Source organism: Staurois parvus, unplaced genomic scaffold (genome assembly GCF_062004578.1).
Source record: "Staurois parvus isolate SC_StPar_1 unplaced genomic scaffold, SC_StPar_1.0 ptg000599l, whole genome shotgun sequence".
Taxonomy (NCBI): Eukaryota; Metazoa; Chordata; class Amphibia; order Anura; family Ranidae; genus Staurois; species Staurois parvus.
In genome coordinates, this window is record NW_028318395.1 from 1,190,022 (window position 1) to 1,210,953 (window position 20,932).

The following is a 20,932-nucleotide window of genomic DNA, read 5'->3' on the forward strand; positions in this document are numbered from 1 at the left end:
CATAACTGATACGCTGCAAACTATACAGCATAAGGAGAGAGAAACATAACTGATATACTGCAAACTATACAGCATAAGGAGATAAAACATAACTGATATACTGCAAACTATACAGCATAAGGAGATAAAACATAACTGATACGCTGCAAACTATACAGCATAAGGAGAGAAAACATAACTGATACGCTGCAAACTATACATCATAAGGAGAGAGAAACATAACTGATACGCTGCAAACTATACAGCATAAGGAGAGAGAAACATAACTGATACGCTGCAAACTATACAGCATAAGGAGAGAAAACATAACTGATATGCTGCAAACTATACAGCATAAGGAGATAAAACATAACTGATACGCTGCAAACTATACAGCATAAGGAGAGAGAAACATAACTGATACGCTGCAAACTATACAGCATAAGGAGAGAAAACATAACTGATACGCTGCAAACTATACAGCATAAGGAGAGAAAACATAACTGATACGCTGCAAACTATACAGCATAAGGAGATAAAACATAACTGATACGCTGCAAACTATACAGCATAAGGAGATAAAACATCACTGATACGCTGCAAACTATACAGCATAAGGAGATAAAACATAACTGATACGATGCAAACTATACAGCATAAGGAGATAAAACATAACTGATACGCTGCAAACTATACAGCATAAGGAGAGAAAACATAACTGATACGCTGCAAACTATACAGCATAAGGAGATAAAACATAACTGATACGCTGCAAACTATATAGCATAAAGAGATAAAACATAACTGATACGCTGCAAACTATACAGCATAAGGAGATAAAACATAACTGATACGCTGCAAACTATACAGCATAAGGAGAGAGAAACATAACTGATACGCTGCAAACTATACAGCATAACGAGAGAGAAACATAACTGATACGCTGCAAACTATACAGCATAAGGAGATAAAACATAACTGATATACTGCAAACTATACAGCATAAGGAGAGAAAACATAACTGATACGCTGCAAACTATACAGCATAAGGAGAGAAAACATAACTGATACGATGCAAACTATACAGCATAAGGAGATAAAACATAACTGATACGCTGCAAACTATACAGCATAAGGAGAGAAAACATAACTGATACGCTGCAAACTATACAGCATAAGGAGAGAAAACATAACTGATACGCTGCAAACTATACAGCATAAGGAGATAAAACATAACTGATACGCTGCAAACTATACAGCATAAGGAGAGAAAACATCACTGATACGCTGCAAACTATACAGCATAAGGAGATAAAACATAACTGATACGCTGCAAACTATACAGCATAAGGAGATAAAACATCACTGATACGCTGCAAACTATACAGCATAAGGAGATAAAACATAACTGATACGCTGCAAACTATACAGCATAAGGAGAGAAAACATCACTGATACGCTGCAAACTATACAGCATAAGGAGAGAAAACATCACTGATACGCTGCAAACTATACAGCATAAGGAGAGAAAACATAACTGATACGCTGCAAACTATACAGCATAAGGAGATAAAACATCACTGATACGCTGCAAACTATACAGCATAAGGAGAGAAAACATAACTGATACGCTGCAAACTATACAGCATAAGGAGATAAAACATAACTGATACGCTGCAAACTATACAGCATAAGGAGATAAAACATAACTGATACGCTGCAAACTATACAGCATAAGGAGAGAAAACATAACTGATACGCTGCAAACTATACAGCATAAGGAGAGAGAAACATAACTGATACGCTGCAAACTATACAGCATAAGGAGAGAAAACATAACTGATACGCTGCAAACTATACAGCATAAGGAGAGAAAACATAACTGATGCGCTGCAAACTATATAGCATAAGCATGCTAAATAAATTATATACAAAATCATATAACACGCTAGTGAAGATGTGCATGAGCACAAAACGCGTTTGATGGAGACTTGCATGCTGATGTCATGCCGCCATGGCCGGAGCTCGGTGCGGTGGCCATTTTGGTATGCTTTTATGCATTTAACTCTTTGCTGTAGCCATGTGGATTGCTTTTACCTATTTACAATAATTACTATACTATATTGCCATACCTTAGGCTCCTGTGGTGAGCTGCTCCCCCTAGGAGGATCCTTTGCTGGTTTTGCATAGCCCTGACCCTGGAGAAGTTCGGACCCCATCTATGGCTTCCTGAGACCCTCCATAAGGATCAGCATGAACACTATCATATAAGTAGCGTTCTGGTGAGTGCACATCCATATAAAGTGGTGGATTCCTATGTTGGATCATGAGCACTCTCAAGCATCCCAGCTGGTATTGCTGCACCTTGTAGTTCCATGAACACCGGGCATTGCTGTGACCTGTAGTGCCACGGACTATGTATAATCACCATTATTGCTAAATAAGCACACATATATCACTTGGCACTTCTGTGACCTGCAGAGCCATGGACTATCCACTATTTATATTCAGAATTTTAGAGTTTTTTTATGATTGTATTATTCTATGTGATCTCAGACGATTTATTTCACTGGAATATTGTATGAGCACTACTATTCACATAGGCACTTTATGATTGCATCTGCCACCTATGCTTTAGCCCTGCATGTACATTTGAATTGATATACAAAATCATGTTGTATATGTGCTGCATTTGTATTTGTACACTAGGGTGCTAAGGTGCATTTGGAACTTAGAAAACATCCTGTAATTATGGATATGTATGCAATCTGCACATTACCCAAGAACACAAATATAAAACAAAGACTGCTCCTCATCAGCAAAACAATAACTAACTGTCACTCACAATGGCACAGATAAAATGGTATACATGAAGGGGTCTATGTAGAAAACATTTGTTGTGCAGATGAGACAAACATCCACACAATCAGGACAAAAATTGCCATACTTCCTCTATTCTGCATGGTTCTTATATTGTCTCTGCCATCTAGTGGCCACAATACATTTTTGTTTCCTGGTTGAGGAAATTCTGGATGAAAAACACATTGTGGTAGATTTAGTAAATCAGGCGCACTCAGAATCTGGTGCAGCTGTGCCTGATAGCCAATCAGCTTTTAATTTTAGTTTGTTCAGTTAAGCTTTGACAAAAAAAACTGGAAGATGATTGGTTTCTGTGCAGAGTTGCACCAGATTTTGCACTCTCCAGTTTTAGTAAATAACCCCCCTTATGTCTACTACATGGCACGGACAATATAGGAAGCACACATTTTAGTGAAAATAGGTAATTTTTTGTCCTGACTGTGCAGATGTTTATTGTACCTGCACAATGAACATTTTATACCTAGACCTCAAAGTATCTCTCAATGGGTGCAATGATTACAATTGTAAATGGGGCAGTTAAAATATTTGTGTCATTGACATAGTAAATATACACCTTGAGGGGCTCAGAGATCACAACTCCTAATAACACAGTGCTTACAAGTTTTACTGGTATCTTTATAATACCCTATATTTGTCAATCAATTATACACATTACTATAGCAGTAAATATTAATCATAAAAGTATTTTATAATATTATTTATAATGTTATTATTTGTCTGGCCAAAAGTGTCTCTACTTTGACTTTGCCTAAACCTGCCCATAAATTAGTCATTTTTTTTCATAGCCTCCCTGGTGGTATTTCCGAGTGTAGCTCGGGGTAAACTTTCAGTACCACAAGTGGTAAAGCCGAGCTACACTCGGGCTTACCATGCGACCTTGTCCTGCGCTCCCGCGATGTCCCTCCTGTAGTGTCCCCGGCAATGTAATCCGACGGATGCCAGCATCTGTCATCTGGGTTCCGTCCCCTGCGAGCGTCGGGACGTACGGGGGACGGAACGGCAGGAAATTTCAAAATGACAAAAAGTGACATTCTTTGTGTTTCTTTGTGCCCCAGGGCAGTGCAGAACATGTTTACATAATATCAAACCAATCTGGATGTTCCTCCATTTCACCATACAGAAAGCTACCTGTATATATCACTGCACTGTTGTGCAGTGACATACATGAAGCAACACTTTGTGCATTTTAAATAAAGTTTACTCAAAAAAAAATGAAGCACATCAAACCGCCCCCTTGCAACATGGCTATGCAGCACAAAATGCTGGTGCCCACCTGGTTTATTGTGCAAACAGCACCGTTTTGAGCTTGCGCTGGTTTATTGGGCTGTAGGCTAGTGGGCTGGTTTATTGGGCTGCAGGCTAGTGTGAATTGGCTGTCAAGCTATTTGTAAAAAAAAAAACCTGAAGAATCCTAATGCAAGATGTGAATAGCAAGACACCCTAAACATCACTGTCTTACTGCCACAGAATGGAGAAATAGAAAACGCATGATGGCTGAAGAATGGCTGAATGTTTGTGACTGACAAACTGGGCACAAGCCACTAAAAGGACTGGATCAGCAGTGCATGGATCTCATGGGATAGAAAATCTGCAAGGTTATTTTTAAGCAGGGGCGGACTGACCATTTGGAAACTTGGGCACTGCCCGAGGGCCCGGGGTCAGTAGGGGGCACCATGAGATGCCCCTGGTACCTTTTGCATAGGCTTTTTTGAGTTTGGCAAGGACACAGGGGCCCCAAGGTCCCCTATTGCCCGGGGGCCCCATGAGTTGTCAGTCCGCCCCTGTTTTTAAGGCCTGTGTGCTGTAGGGAAGATTTATGGTAAGTTTCCGTTTTGTCTGACACATTAAACAGACAAGGATGAGGAGAAGTCTTTCCAGCCAAGAGACAGAAACAAACCTTGATGGTACAATTCACACACAAAAAAAGTTTGGGTTTTAAAAGAAAACAGCCTTGGGAATCTTGCTAGAACATCAGTGTCTTGAAACCTACACAACATACCATGTTGTGGAAGGCAAAGATGGAGAAATTGTTGCAGAAAATGATAGTGCTAGATGGATGAAAACAATATTATATTATTATATAATTGTATTTATAACTACAATATAATTGTATTATATAACAATATGTGAGATTTTCAACTAAAGTGCCTTTGGGAGAAAGTCATTTGAAGACTTGTGTCTTAAAAGCTAAAATTTGAAAAGCTCACAGATCCTCCTATGTTAGGAAACAATTTAAAGACCATTATTAGGACAATATATCTGGAATATTTGGCATACCAACCAAACTAATATTACCAAGGATAATGGCTGGCAACTCTTGACTTCTTATGAATACTTTTTATTAGTTACCAAACATGCAGGTACAGTGTAACATGCAATGCATTTTGGCTAAAAAACCTTCTTCACAGCATGCTGGTATGCTATGAAAAAGGCTTTTTTTGCCGAAACTCATTGCATTTTACACTGTACCTGCATGTTTGGTAACCAATAAAAAGTATTCATAAGAATTCAACGACTTGCCAGCCGTTATCCTTGGTATTATCTGCTTGGAGTGGACACCACAGCCTGAGCTCCTGTCCTCATATGCTGGATATAGCAGTAGAGCTTGGGTAAGCTTTATTTTTTTTACCACCCAAACTGTTCAATAGGAACCTCCAACATTTGCAGTACTCAAACTAGTAGTTAATATCTGAGCACCAAAGGAAACTCCGAGGAAAGTCAAACAAGTACAGTGTTCAATACAAGAGAATTATTACACCTTAAGATTCTGCATATACAATTTCACCAGCTTTATTGAATATATATTGGAGACATTTATAAAAAGAATACATTTAGGGGTCTGATGTTTTCCTGAAGATAAAGGTCATCACCTTTTTTGGGAAAGTCATGGGTGTCCTTCAACACCAACTGTTTTATGAATGTTCTTAAGATTGTAATTTTTATAGAGGATTTTCTGTATGATTTTTTAATTAAGCAGTTGTATTTTCAGATTTCCTGCTTGATCCATAACATTAGATGGGTAGCTTCATTTTTCTAGGCAACTACTTGTATTATTCTTTTTAGTTCAGAAAATTCTTTGTTTAAAAAAATCTTTGATAAAAAACAAAAAAGTGTTTGAAAATGCCACATACCAAACCATTGCACCATGCCCCAGCTAGGGTACATTGCCAGTTGACAATATGCTGTCACCCAACCAGTAACATTATTTAAGGCTCAATTCATCCCGATCCCCAGAAGCACCAGACTGTTTCGTATTTTGATTATTTTGGAGCTCGAAGCCTTGGCAGCTGCCATCTGTGGTTGTCCAAATATCCGAGGCCTTGAATTAGCGGGAGATTAACCCTCTCTAATTAGGGAATTTTTAGCCTTATTACTTCCTGGATCTCCATTCAGATCTTTTGGTTCGGCAGATGAGGCAAATGAGGCCTCCAGGAACCAAATATGTCTTGATTCCTCCAGGTGTTCTCAGAATATTTTTACCCAGGAGAATGCCTACAAGCTCCTCTCCCACTGGTATATAACTCCGGTGTGGATAGCAAAACTTATCCCCTCCATGTCATCTACTTGTTTCCGGGGTTTTAGGGAACCCAGTACCCTTTTTCATATCTGGTGGTCCGTAAGGTTTTGGACCCAGGTCTACTCATGGATCCGATTAGTTCTAAACATTTGATTGCCACGCAGCCTGGGAAGCTTCCTTGTAAATGTCTATTCCATCCCTAAATACAGCCCAGAGGAAGCTAGTATGATTTGTCTTCCTGGCAGCTCGACAGAGCCTGGGATCACTTTGAGAAGGTCAAACAGAATCTCATGGGGACCATTGTTCATGAGAAACTCACTTTTACCCTAATAGATATCCATGCTAAATTCCTAAAGGTTTGGAACCCATGGATTACCTTTAACGATCAATTGGGCTCCTTGCTATCTATCTGATTGCTCAAGTGGTCTGATGAGTTGTTTAGCAGACTGGCAAATGTCTACCTCCCCATGCCCCCCCCCTTTTCTCTAACTACAGGCCGTTGTGGACTACAGGAGGCTACTCTTCTTTTTCCCATTTCCTCTTTCTGGCGTCCTGTTTTCTTTCCAGATGTTCCTGCCTTCTCCCCTTCACCATTTATGGTCTAAATTAGGTGGAAGTTTTCTGATCAATCTGCTTTTTTACTGGGAAACCTTTTACTCTATGCCAAGGCTAGCTTTGTTCACTTATAAACCTTGTACTCATTTGTGAAGACTCTTTGTGTATTGTTCTGATGTTTAGATGGTTCTGCTACTGTGTATCAGCGTATGTCATGTTTTATCTTACTCCCAGTACAATATTTTTAGATGCAAGCAGATTCTTGTATTGAATTGTATTGTAACTGTACTGTCTGCCCTCATGTTGTAAAGCGCTGCACAAACTTTTCGTTGTATCTTTTGTTTTCTTAGAAAATAGTCTGTTTAGAAAAGTCTATTCCCTGCTGACATGCTGCAAACAGTACAATATTGGAGGTACAGCACTGGCCAGCACTACAAAAGAAAAAGATTTGGAAATGCTTATTTCAGACAATTGCAAAATGAGCAAACCATGTGGCCAAGAAGTGGGAAAAGTGAATAAAATTCTAGGATGCATCTCTAGAGGGGTCGCCAGCAAGATGAAGGAGGTCCTTATTACCCTTTAAAGATCTTTAGTTAGACCTCATTTAGAATTCTGTGTCCAGTTCTGGAGACCTAACCTACAAAAAAAATTAATTAGACAGAATAAGTCCAGAGATGGGTAGCAAAAATGGTGAAAGGTCTTAGGGATGTAACAAAACAAAAGAGACTCCAGGAACCTAATATGCACTGTATAGTCTGGAGGAAAGAAAGGAAAAGGGAGACATGACCGAAACGTTTAAATACATCAAGTGGGTGAATAAGGTTCAGGAGGGCAGTATTTCCATATGAAGCCAAGATTAGGAACACAGGGATATGACCTCAAACTAACAGGAGGGAAGTTCAAAACTAATCTTAGAAAGTATCATTTTACTGAAAGGGTAGTTGATGCTTAGAATAGACTTCCAGCAGAGGTGGTGAATCAATCAACAGTAAGTGGATTCAAACATACTTGGGACAAACTTAGATCTATATTCAGACTCTTCCATGTTTCTAGGTGTCTAATTAATGGTCTCTCTGCAGAAGTGCAACACACTCCCTGCTAAGTAAGATCTATACCTGCAATTAGTAAAGATCATGTTTCCAACTGCTTAGAGAGCCCTAGCTGTGACTCAGTAAGGGATGAAACAAAGATGTAAACTGGAGCACAACACAACTGTGTAAAGGTCCAGGTATGACTTTATTCAAATTAAAGTCAGGGGAACAACACAACAAGGAGCCAAATCAGCTGCTGAAAAGACCTGTGCTTGTAATCAGACTGGCAGGAATCCCTTTAAAGGTCCACTTCAGTTCGAGGTTCACTCACATTGTTTTCAATCAAGCTCTGAAGAAGGGGCCCCTTTGGACACCCGTAACAAAGTGGCTATTTTTTGTATTGCCCCCCCGACTTTTATTTGAATAAACCCATATTTGGACTTTTTAGCAGTGATGTGGCAATCTACATATTTGTTAAATTATACTGCAAACCAAGGAGACCATGGAGATCCTCTGGAGTGTAGAATTCACCTGCCCAGGAACCAGACTTGTTACATCAACAACAATACTTTGAGATATCAATACCAGTAAGATAACCGTACAATCCACTACTATTTTCCACTTTTCTCACCTATCAGTAGGGGATCTGCAGCAGGCTGGTAGGGGTCAGGCTTTTTTACTCGGGCTGTGGCTGCATTCTTAGCTGTAAGACTTTTGTACACCCTTTGTCTTGATGCACTTGGAAAGTATTTAGCAGATTTAAACTGAAAGTTTAGCTGGGTTTAGTTGAGACAACATGCCTATTTTTGATGGGATTATTTATTTATTTATTTGAAAGTACAGTTCAGCTACAGCATTTAGGTATTCAAATTTAGAAGAAACAAAGTTGTTACCTTAAGATCAAACAGCACCAGATAAATAGATTTTTAATCTGCTCTCTGTGTAATTATTTCTTTCTTATAACTACTCACTCTGACATATGTGAACCCTAAGTAGAGATGGGTGCAATGTAAAAAAAAATTGCTTCTTGATTTGATCTCTATATTTGCTTGTGACCACTTTATAGTAACTCCAGGAGATTGCCCTTCCTATGGTTCCAGGCGTTGTTACCCTTATTGCCAGTTATAAATTTCACCTGTAGAGCTACATATTTGCTGGCAGCATAAAGTATTACGGTGCTAATACTACATAAAGATTCAGTGACAAACCATGGTTGAATTTGTAAGGGGTGTGAAACCTTCCTTTTTAGTACACAGAGCGACCCCCTGCAGACATGGGATTTAAATTTAAACTGGTGCTTTGGAATTTTTTCCCTGTGATTTCTTTAGACACACTTTTCATTCAGATCCAAGCACTGTAAGGCTACTTTTAAATCCATCTGCACTAATCTTGGAACAGCTGACAGACATACTCCATGAGCCCTGAGAACTGATAGCCTTGGTATATTCAGTGCATAAATTAAGGTTACTTTTACAATGACAACACAGACCTTTATGCTCTAAAATTGTGTGTTTTAAGTAGTGTTGTTTTAATTAATTATAGTACAAATTATAGAAATGATATAAGTAGTATCATGTCTAATGAATGTTTCTTACAGGTTGTGAAAAGTAACTTTTAAGTAGATGGCAACCTACTTTTTTAATAGGGGAATTCTAAAGTTAAAGTGTATCTAAGCTAAGAAAAAATGAAAATTGTGAATTATTTACTGCTAATCAATATTGCGTATCAATCATTAGATGTGGTGATTGTCTAGTTTTCTTTTTTAGGCTTTGTTCCTTATTTTCACATGGTCATCCTTCCTGAAACACAATTCTTGCCCTAGGGTGACAAAGCTCATTCACTCTACTGTACCCATGGAGGAATATGATCGTTGCCATAGAACAGGAAGTGTGTTAGGATTACAGAACATTGGATGATTCTGTAGTCCATGACACAAGTCTTGATAGCATTGTTTGAGATAAGAATGCAGGTTGCACAGAATACAGGATATAGTATTAGATTTCTCACATGATCAATAGGTAATTTTTGCATTAAGGAAAGAAAAGAGCCACAAATGTAAAAACTCACAATAATGAAGTGGTTAAAAAGCCCATCAGTAAGGTTAATTGTCCTGCAGGGATCCGTCTGGTAGGGTAAATGGCCACCGTGGGTGGTGGAGGGGGTCCCGGAACACTGTAGGTAGTCAGAAGTCCCAGGCACCATCGCTGAAACTGGAACCAAAGTGGCTGTGACCAGCATGCACCACAAGCTAGGCGGACGTGACGTCACACAGGAGGAAGTTTGGACTTCTGACCACATACAGCATTGTGGGACCCCCTCCACCACCCACGGTGGCCATTTACCCTACCAGACAGATCCCTGCAGGACTCGGATGATGGCTTTAAAGTTAACCTTACTGATGGGCTTTTTAACCACTTCATTATTGTGCGTTTTTATATTTGTAGTTCATTAAAACCTTTTTAATACTGCATTTGAAGGTGCCTCTTCTCTTTTCTTTCCTTATAATGCATATAGAGTTGGCTTACTCTGGGATGGCTGCCACCTAAAGTGGTTACATAGCTACGGACTTTTTTTGGGACTTATGGACTTCTTTTACGTTTGTTCTAATATTCACTGGATATAAGCCATTAGTGCGCTGAGAGTTCTTTATATTGTTAATTTTTGCATTAATGAACAGGTATAAACAATTGAGTACTGACGTGATACTTTTTTTATTTTCACTAACATACAATTTTGAGGACAAGCTTTCGGGGTATGTCCCCTTCTTCAAGGTCCAAGCAGTACTATTACTAAGTTTTAGCAGAATGTTAGAAGAGATGTGAGGGATAAGAAAAAAAAAAAAAAAGCAGAAAGAAACACAAGTCTAGGGTTAGCCTAGAGATAAGACACAGCAAAGCAGAAGCAAAGCCTAGGCTAACCCTAGGCTTGTGTTTTTTTCTGCTTTTTTTTTTTTTTCTCATACCCCATATCTCTTACAAAGTTTTAGCAGAATGTTAGAAGAGATGTGGGAAATGGGAAAAAAAAGCAGAAAGAAACACACTACTGCTTGGACCTTGAAGAAGGGGACATACCCTGAAAGTTTGTCCTCAGAATTGTATGTTAGTGCAAATAAAAAAAGTATCACGTCAGTACTCAATTGTTTCTGTTGCAAGTGCACTAATACGGCTACAATCACCTCAAGTGAACAGGTATAACAAATGCTTTCACTGGTGTATTTTGCTACATGTCTTTGGTAAAATAGAATAATTGGTTTATGCAAATATTATAGCATCTACAAACCATGGTATATATACTGAAATTAAGCAGCTATGATGCTATACTGTTAATGGCGGTGTTCACTGAATTATAATGGGACTGTGATACTAACTAACACTAACTATCTAAATGGCACTGACATCAATAGTGACACTAATACAGTGATCAGTGCGAAAACTTTACACTGTCACTGCACTAATGACACTGGCTGGGAAGGGGTTAACATCCAGGGGCAATCAAAGGGTTACTGTGTGCCTAACAATGTGTAACATGTGTTACATGTGCTGCTTTTACTTTACTGCTTGGCTGCTTATTCAAATTATTATTCCTATCCCCATTAATGAGTGAATCTTTAATTAAAACTCATCATTAATCATTTCAAACATAGGCAATGAAGTCTGTCACTAATAAAGCAAAGCCTACCTGGCTGCTAAGGAAGAGCAGAGCTTTGTGCTGTGCCTGCAACATGTAGTTTACTGTATTTTCCTTAGGGACCATTGGGACATCTCACCACCTCAGACATGAACAAGCCAGTCTAACAGATTTGAATATATTAGAACCCAAATTCCAGATCACATGTGTGGATCAGTAGAAATGGCCCACAGCACTCATAGGAGTGTTGCTCAACTCCCTAACTTTGCCAGTCAACAAGGGATTTCAGTCTCACAGAAGTGCTCCAGTCAGCCCTCCACACCCAGTTCAGAGACACACCAAAACTAGAGTCTCTATATTATTATTATTATTATTATACAGTATTTATAAAGCGCCAATAGTTCGCTCAGCGCTGTACATTACAAAGGGGGACAGAACATGTGACAGAACAATACCAATACAATGTGATACACGAGGGGTTCGAGGGCCCTGCTCTTTCGAGCTTACAATCTAGGAGGGAGGGGATGGTGGCACAGGAGGAGATAGCTGTGGGGGATGGAGTGGTAGGAAGAGTGGAGGAGGTCGGCAAGTTAGCAGGGGGTGGGGTAGGCTTCCCTGAAGAGATGGGTTTTCAGGGTGCGCCTAAAGGAGAGGAGAGTAGGTGATAATCTGATGGGTTGGGGCAGGGAGTTCCAGAGGATGGGTGACACCCTGGAGAAGTCCTGGAGGCGGGCATGGGAGGAGGAGACCAGGGAACTAGAGAGAATGAGGTCTTGTGAGGAGCGGAGTGTGCGTGCTGGGCGGTACTTGGATATTAGGTCAGTGATGTAGTTCGGGGCAGTATGGTGGACAGCTTTGTATGTCAGCGTTAGGATTTTGAATTTGATCCGTTGCGCAATCGGAAGCCAGTGGAGGGATTGGCAGAGGGGGGTGGCGGAGACAGAGCGGTTGGAAAGGTGAATGAGTCTGGCAGCCGTATTCAGGATCGACTGAAGCGGGGATAGCCAGCGGCGAGGCAGGCCAGTGAGGAGGGAGTTGCAGTAGTCGAGTCGTGATATGATGAGAGAGTGGATGAGCTGTTTAGTGGTTTCTGGGGTTAGGAACGTGCGGATTTTGGCGATGTTGCGGAGGTGGAGTCTGCACGAGTTTGTTAAAGATTGGACTTGGGGCTGGAAGGATAGGTTGGAGTCCAGAATGACACCCAGTACTCTGGCCTGCAGGGCAGGTTTGATGGTAGCGTTGTTGGATGTGACGGAGAAATCAATGGGGGGTGGTGTCCGGGCTGGGGGGAAGACAAGAAACTCGGTTTTGGAGAGGTTCAATTTAAGGAAGTGGAGCGACATCCAGTCTGATATGTCGCTCAGTAGGTGTGTGATTCGGGCTGAGACCAAGGGGGTGAGGTGGGGGGTTGAGAGATAGATTTGTGTGTCGTCGGCATAGAGGTGGTAGTTGAAGCCGTGAGAGTGTATGAGTTGGCCAAGGGAGGAGGTATAGATGGAGAAGAGAAGGGGCCCAAGGACAGAGCCTTGAGGGACCCCAACAGAGAGGGGGAGTGAGGGGGAGGTGGTAGCATTATAGGTAACGCTGAAGGAGCGTTGTGACAGGTAGGATGAGAGCCAGGAGAGAGCAGAATCTCTGAGGCCGAGGGAGTGTAGTTTTTTGAGGAGGAGGGGGTGGTCTATATATACTATATATATTGCCAAAAGTATTGGGATACCCCTTGAAATCATTAGATTCAGGTGTTCCAATCACCTCCACGACCACAAGTGTATAAAATCAAGCACCTAGGCATGCAGACCTTTTTGTGTCAGGGTTTGGCAGTTGCCAGGAGAACGGTACTTGCTTGACTGCATTGTGCGAAGTGTAAAGTTTGGTGGAGGGGGGATTATGGTGTGGGGTTGTTTTTCAGGGGTTGGGCTTGATCCCTTAGTTCCAGTTAAGGGAACTCCTAAGGTGTCGGCATACCAAGATAATTTGGACAATTTCATGCTCCCAATTTTGTGGGAACAGTTTGGGATGGCCCCTTCCTTTTCCAACATGACTGCGCACCAGTGCACAAAGCAAGGTCTATAAAGACATGGATGAGTGAGTTTGCGGTGGAGGAACTTGACTGGCCTGCACAGTGTCCTAACCTTAACCCGATAGTACACCTTTCGGATGAACTAGAGTGCAGACTGTGAACCAGGCCTTCTCATCCGACATCAGTGCCTGACCTCACAAATGTGTTTCTGGAAGAATGGTCAAACATTCCCATAGACACACTCCTAAACCTTGTGGACAGCCTTCTCAGAAGAGTTGAAGTTGTTATAGCTGTAAGGGGTGGGACAACTCAATATTGAACCTGCGGACTAAGGCTGCCGTTAAAGTTCAAGTGCGTGTAAAGGCAGGTGTCCCAATACTTTTGGTAATATAGTATATATATATACAGTATATATATATATATATATATATATATATAGAGAGAGAGAGATAGAGAGAGATAGAGAGAGAGAGAGAGTTTATATATGATCCACAAGCACAATAATGGTTAAAATCCAGGCAATCCATTGTAGTGCCTTAAGCCACCATTAGAAAATGTGGAGCATTTTGAACTCCGTTTTTGGATGTTTGCAATAGATCATCTGAGATTTTCTTCTTGCACCAGGGATGGGTGAAATGCCCTTAAATATGCCTCAGAATTCTTCCTCCTCAAGGCCAGCACCGCCAACCCTTCTACTCTTCAAAACCAGCACCTCGAACTTGCTCTTGCTCCTTTGTACTGTCACCACTCTAGCACATCTCCTCACTGCCAGCTTCCCAAACACGCCTATCTCTTTACTGCCAGCACCCCAACCCCCCCACCTTCTCCTTTTGCTTTTGACTTGTCTCAATAAGATGCTGTTTCCACCAAGCTCTCTGGTGCATAGTCATGTGTCTCCCTTGCATGCAGTGCTGATACTTTTAGGACAGTTTGTATGCTGTAGGCTGAGACAGCAGACCACAAAAGTGCACTTGGCAGTATATGAATTAAAAAAGATCCACATTGCAGAACTTTCTTTTTGCGACCTAGTAGTAGTTAGTTACAGTACGTTCTGTCCTGGTGTTGGCCAATTTGTATGAAACACATACTTGAAGTAATATTAAGCCCACAATGATATACTTCTCTTTACAATAAAATCCACTCAGAGAGCAGAAAATATAATGTTAGTTTCTTTTCTTGCATCCCAAATTCTGACTCTGCTATTATTTTACCCTTCCTATGTCACTCTATTTAGTACTTTCCTGAACTTCCGGTTGGGGGTGCACTTGCTAAGCATATCAAACATCTGAATCTTTGGGATTACATGTCCCATGCCCCCATGCGTGCTGCCTACACTGCTCATGCATCAGCCAAACACAGCTCTAGAAAATGGCCTGATACTGCCCATGTGTTGGCCAAATGGAGTGCCAGATTCCAGCCCCTGCTGCCAATGTCTTCCCTGAGCCTGGCACCAAGCAACTTGTGTACAGTATATTTAGTCCTGACTAGGAGTGAACATGTTACTGTGGCTCCAGGGGTAAGAGCCAAAAAAGACACCCTTTAAGCAGAAACTCAGTGAGGGGTTTATTAATGCTTGACATTCCACTGGTCAAGTCAGGCCTATTACCACTGGAAAAAAGTCAAGTGTTAATTCCAAAACAAACTAAAAAGCCCCTTTTTCTAGTTGTAGTAAATCTAATTGATGTGCTGTTGATTTACTTAAGCCAAGGAATAATGTTAAAACAAAAACAATCTGTTACACATGCATAATATGTGAAGCAAAAATACAGCGTTACAGACATTGTCCATGAGGATTGTATTGTTCTGTAATATCCAATAAAGCCTAAAGGCCTCTCCCAAGCACGTAATTTAAAGGACTGCTGTTTCACCAAAGTTGCTGTTGTAGTTGCACAAAATGGGGGGGGGGGGGCTCCCCACTGTATGGTATTTTTTTTCATTGCCTATTAGCTTTGAAAATACCCAGAATTAATTTTCAAGATTTGCTCCCTCTCAAACTTCAATGGGATTTGGATTTATGTTCGCAATATTCAGACTTTATGATGAATTTGATAAACTCCCTACAAACTCAACATTCATCCTTACAGTTTTGTCATGGTATCTCATAAATGCAATGACAAATTGTGCAATTTGAAACTCAATTCAATGCTATACATATGTTTGTGCAATAGTCTGCACAAACTGAACACTGTGACACTGGCTAGTTTAAATGTGAAATTGAATATCAACTTTTTTATTGATAACAAATAGATTGAAATTCATTTGAAAAGGGGACTGGGCTTAATTGTTTATGTAAACGTGGCTGAAGTGGCTGAGCAGAATAATAACTAGTATGGATTAAGTTCCGCACTCCAAGTACCTGACAAATCCCAACCGAACTAAATGCATAATTGTGACATCATAAGTCATTCTTTGGTGGTGATCTTTGAGTCTGTTTTGTTCTTTATATGTCAGAATTTTAACCACTTGCCTACTGGGCACTTTTACTCCCTTCCTGCCCATGCCAATTTTTCAGCTGTCAGCGCTGTTGCACTTTGGATGACAATTGCACGGTCATGCAACACTGTACCCATATGGAGTTTTTATAATTTTTTCAAATAAATAGAACTTTCTTTTGGTGGTATTCAATAACCCTTGTGTGTTTTATTTTCTGCACTATAAACTAAAAAGGGTAAAAATGTTGAAAAAAAAACAGGTGATTTTTCTCCCTCACTGATGTGCGTTGATGAATTGGCATTGATAGGCAACACTGATGGGCACTGACAGCACTGATAGGCGGCACTGATAGGCTGCACTGACGAGGTGGCACTGGTGTGCATTGATAGGCGGCAATGATAGGCACTGATAGGTCAGCACTGAAGGACACTAATAGGCACTGACTGGCGTCACAGACTGGTGGCACTGACTCATGGCACTGAATGGCAGCACTGAAGGGCAGTACTGACTAGCGGCACTGATAGGCACAGATTGGCAGCAATGCTGGGCAGCACTGTTGGGAACTGATGGGCAGCATTGCTGGGCACTGATGGGCAGCACTGTTGGGCACTGACGAGCAGAACTGTTGGGCAATTTTGGGGCTGGACTGATAATATATAATCAGGGAACTCAGTGCCCTGATTATCAGTGCAGATGTCTGCTTTGACAGTTGCCGGTTACCGGCAGTACTTTCCACACGCTGTAACCGGCAAGTGTATTTACATAGTGTTCAGTTGTGATTGGATACAGCTTATCACGTTGCAAAAGGCTGCTGTGATTGGCCTTTTACAATGTCATGTGATCAGCTTTGTCCAAAGGACACAGCAATCACAGACAGAGCTGGGTGCGTGCCATGAGGGGGGGGGGGCGTTCTGGGAGGATGTCATATGATGCCCACCCAGAACTGAACTACTGCGTTGTAGCCGTTATCCGGTTATAGCATGGTAGTAAAGTGGTTAAACAAATTGTTTGATCTGCACACGTTTTTTTCTGGGATCACCTTGGATAATTTTTTACAATGGAAGAGTAAAAGGTACAGGCTGCTGGGAACCAGAGTTTGCTAATGGTAGAGGACTGGCAGGTTTTTCAATGAAGGATAGCAATACTTTGATCTGTAGGTGGGGTTTACCATAAACACATATGGTACTGAGGTCTTTAATGGTCTTTCATAATGGTGAGTTATTGTCCAGTTTGTGGTGGCCATTACAACAAGGATTGTATAGAAATGTAGCTTCTTAATTTACTTTTATTCATACTGACACATATACCTTACTTAAAAAGACACTCTTACCTTGCCTTTTCAGGACACAATAGCACTTTCTTTGCAAAGAGGCCTCATTAAACCACTGATATTCACCTAGCCAGACCTCTCTCACCACTGTTTCCATTGTCTCAGACAGCATTCAAATCGCTAGTATTAACTGGTGTTGCACACAATAGAGAAGTGATGATGCCACTGCTTGTATCATGTGATAGTCTTTTGGCCTATAAATTGGCTGCTAGGCCCAAGCAATTTCACATGGGAAGAGGTCACATGATCCCTACCTGGAAGCACCAGATACTGTGATTGGCTATCATGAAGGAAGGAGCAGCAGGGTTGGTATGGTGAGTATCACTGGGTTGGTTTACTACTTTGTCCTGAATTGGCAAGGTGACGCTGTCTCTTATAGTACATTTATCCTTTATAGTGGCAACATTTCTTACCCTTAGCAAACTTCCCAAATCTTATGCTTACATGTCCTTATACTTCTGATACTTTTGTTGTCAGGTCCACTGGGCTCCACACAGCCCGATATTTTTCCAGCCTGCATGCAACTTATTCTAAGAAAAGCCATCTATGTTGTGTCCCAACGCTTTCTACAAGAACGAATGGAGACTGCAGTGTACTTGCACAGACATGGAAAATCTCAACTGGGAGGCTTTAGGAGAAGAGATAGTGGATCACCCAACAGATCAAACAGCAATATTATGTAAGACTCTAATGATTTAAAAGTACAGTTATCCTTTGAATTGAACATTGCTTGCTTGTTTTCAAAAGTACAAGTTCAGAGGCTGCTATCTTGAATCTAGATTCACAATCTAGTAAGTCACAGAAAAAGAAACCTGGCTTTTGCTGCTCACCTTCTTAATAAAAAAAAAAGATCAGTAATTTATGAAGAACAAGTATACAGATACAGACCTCTGACTTGCCAGATATACATATGTGTTCCAGGTCTGTGACCTACCTATGCCAGAAGGTCAGCCCAACAGCAAGTTTACTGCAGTATTAAAAGTAGACCAGCAGTGGGGCCTCCACATTTCTCTATACTAACGTTTTGCTTTCAGGGTCATTTTTTCTTAACATTTGGCACTTAATATAACTAGCTGATTGGAATGTGTCATTGTAAAGTTTACAGTTCAATTACTAGTGAAGCAAGAGTCATACTGTGATACCACTCTGGCAAATAGCATACAAAAGAGATATAGGGGGTTATTTATAACAACCGGAGAGTGCAAAATCTAGTGCAATGTTGCACAGAAACCAATCAGTTTCCAGGTTTTATTGCCAAAGCTTAACTGAACAAGCTGAAGTTAGAAGGTGATTGGCTACTCAGCACAGCTGCATCAGATTCTGAACGCACCAGTTATAGTAAATCTACCCCATAGTGACACGCATATACTTGCAAATAACAGTACAATGCTCACCCCAGGTATATTCGTTTCAGAAAGCGATGATAGCTAACACTTATTCTGTATCAGATAAGGCATTTGCATCCCACTACTTTTAAATAAAAGCATTCTCTATCTACTATAATGACTTCGACCTATTTTATTAGCATTATTTACCAGCATTGCTATTTAATTTCCTGCTAAATTTATTGAGAGTATCACCCAATATACCAAAACTTGTTTGTACAAGATTGCGATAAATATATTATATGCTAAATGTATTTATGTTGATGGAAGCTTTAATGTGCAGAAGAATATTGGTTAGACTTTTTTATTTTATATGTCTTTTAATCTTTTTTTTTTTAAACTAATTTATTGCCATAGGTACATTGCAGTGATTGGATGTTTTGTAAACATTGCTTAGTCATTTCATCTACTGTTACTGATCAGCAGCTGGAAGACAGTGTTATCTGACCCCAGACACTTCAAGGTGACCACAGCTATAGCAGACATGCTGCTCACGGAAGTATTCAGTACATGATTTTGCAACTAAATGCTCATCCCCAGTTATATGCATGTGAAGAAGTTATATTGCACATAACAAGATTCCTGGTCAATGCAGAGCACAAACAGCACTATATATACTTCTATGTGTTCTGGAAGGTTAAAAGAATGCATTCACTATAATGCCAGCTACATATCCTGTATTACACTTACCTTACTGATGGCTTAAGGCAGCTTTTCTTATTCTTGTCTGCTACATCCTCTGAAGGTTTAAAAACTTCCACAAACTGTTCCACAAACTTTTTTTGGCATGTTAGCACATAATTACATCCATCATTATTATCCCAAAATGTACCAACCGGAGTTTTATAGCATATACAGAACTCCACCCGTGCACCCTCTTTTTGATAGGGGCTCACTATTGAAAGAGTGAAACCAAACTGATCAGTTCTCCCATTAGAAGAATCAGGAATATATTCTGCTATTTGATCATAAAAACTGTGCCAATCATCAAGAGACATTCTTACATAGATCTGTTTCTCATAAGACATATTAAGCACTCTAATAGTCCCCTTCATAGCTGTTGTGCCTGGTATAAAGTCCACTGATTCTAGCACCACTTTTTTTGTATTCAGTCTTTCCATTAGGCCACCAATTGGAGGTAATATGAAGCTTGGAGTTAAATAAAATTCTTCAACTTTGACGCTTTCTGTTTCAAAATTTGGTAATACATTTGGTACTTCCCACGAATCAAACTCTTTGACAGACACTAAATCAAAGCCAAATGCATCTGCAAAAGACACCTTTCTTGTAACTGTAGGTGGGGGTTCCAGGTCTCCATCATCTGAAGATACTGATGATGTTCGTCTTCTGGGAAGTGGGGACAAGCGAGGCTTAATTGTAGGTTTCACGTCTTCTTCATCTGTGTACAAATCAATTGCACTTGGTAATTCCAATAGTTTGTTCTTATCTCCATTATTTTCTTCAAAACTCTCCATCTTGCTCTTAGATGTGTGCAGTAGAAGAGCAGAACAGCTTGTGACAGTTGACATTTGAGACTCTGTGACTTAGTATGAGGATTAACATTACACATGACATTGCAAAGAGAAGTCAAGCCTATTAATAAGCGTGGTGGCTTGTAAACTATTTTGGCCTTCCAAAAGGTTTTAATTCTGATACCCTATGTGTTACTTGATTAAAAATCAAAGCATTTTTTTTAATGAACTTGTTTTATAACAGTTTTCTATTAGCCTTTCTTTCAGCAAGATCAACATAGTTATTGTACATTTCATGTATTTATTTATGTATTTTTAATCATACATTAGTTGCTGAGAAACACAAATATTTACCAAAGTATTTTCATTGATAAATCTATTTATTAGAGATAAACTAAATTACAGATTCTCAACATTTTTTAATTTACTTCAAAAAGTTTGCGTGTGACTTTATATAAGAATTAGTATATGCATATTTTCCATTTAAGGTACTTTTTCTATGGGCTATATCAATATCTACAAAAATGCCTGCATTACATATTTACCGTGGAATGTTTTTTTAATTTCATATACTTTTTCTTTAAAGATATTTCTATAATAATAGTAATAATAATACTAATGCATTTAGTAAAATGGTACAAAGAAAGAATAGAACATTGTGTTTGTTTGTAAAAGAAGTCACACACAAACATTGGGATTGATT

General features: G+C 40.0%; 1 protein-coding gene across 2 annotated transcripts in view; it reads right to left on the reverse strand.

The window, feature by feature from the left end:
* Positions 1 to 20,305, reverse strand: part of PPP1R3A (protein phosphatase 1 regulatory subunit 3A) — a 63,843-nt gene extending 43,538 nt beyond the window's left edge. For both annotated transcript variants that reach the window (XM_089692666.1, XM_089692665.1), the window contains exon 1: positions 19,448 to 20,305. In XM_089692666.1, the coding sequence (XP_089548792.1) occupies positions 19,448 to 20,286 (839 nt within the window). In that variant the 5' untranslated portion in view covers positions 20,287 to 20,305. The remainder of the gene's footprint in view (positions 1 to 19,447) is intronic.
* Positions 20,306 to 20,932: the final 627 nt, after the last annotated feature.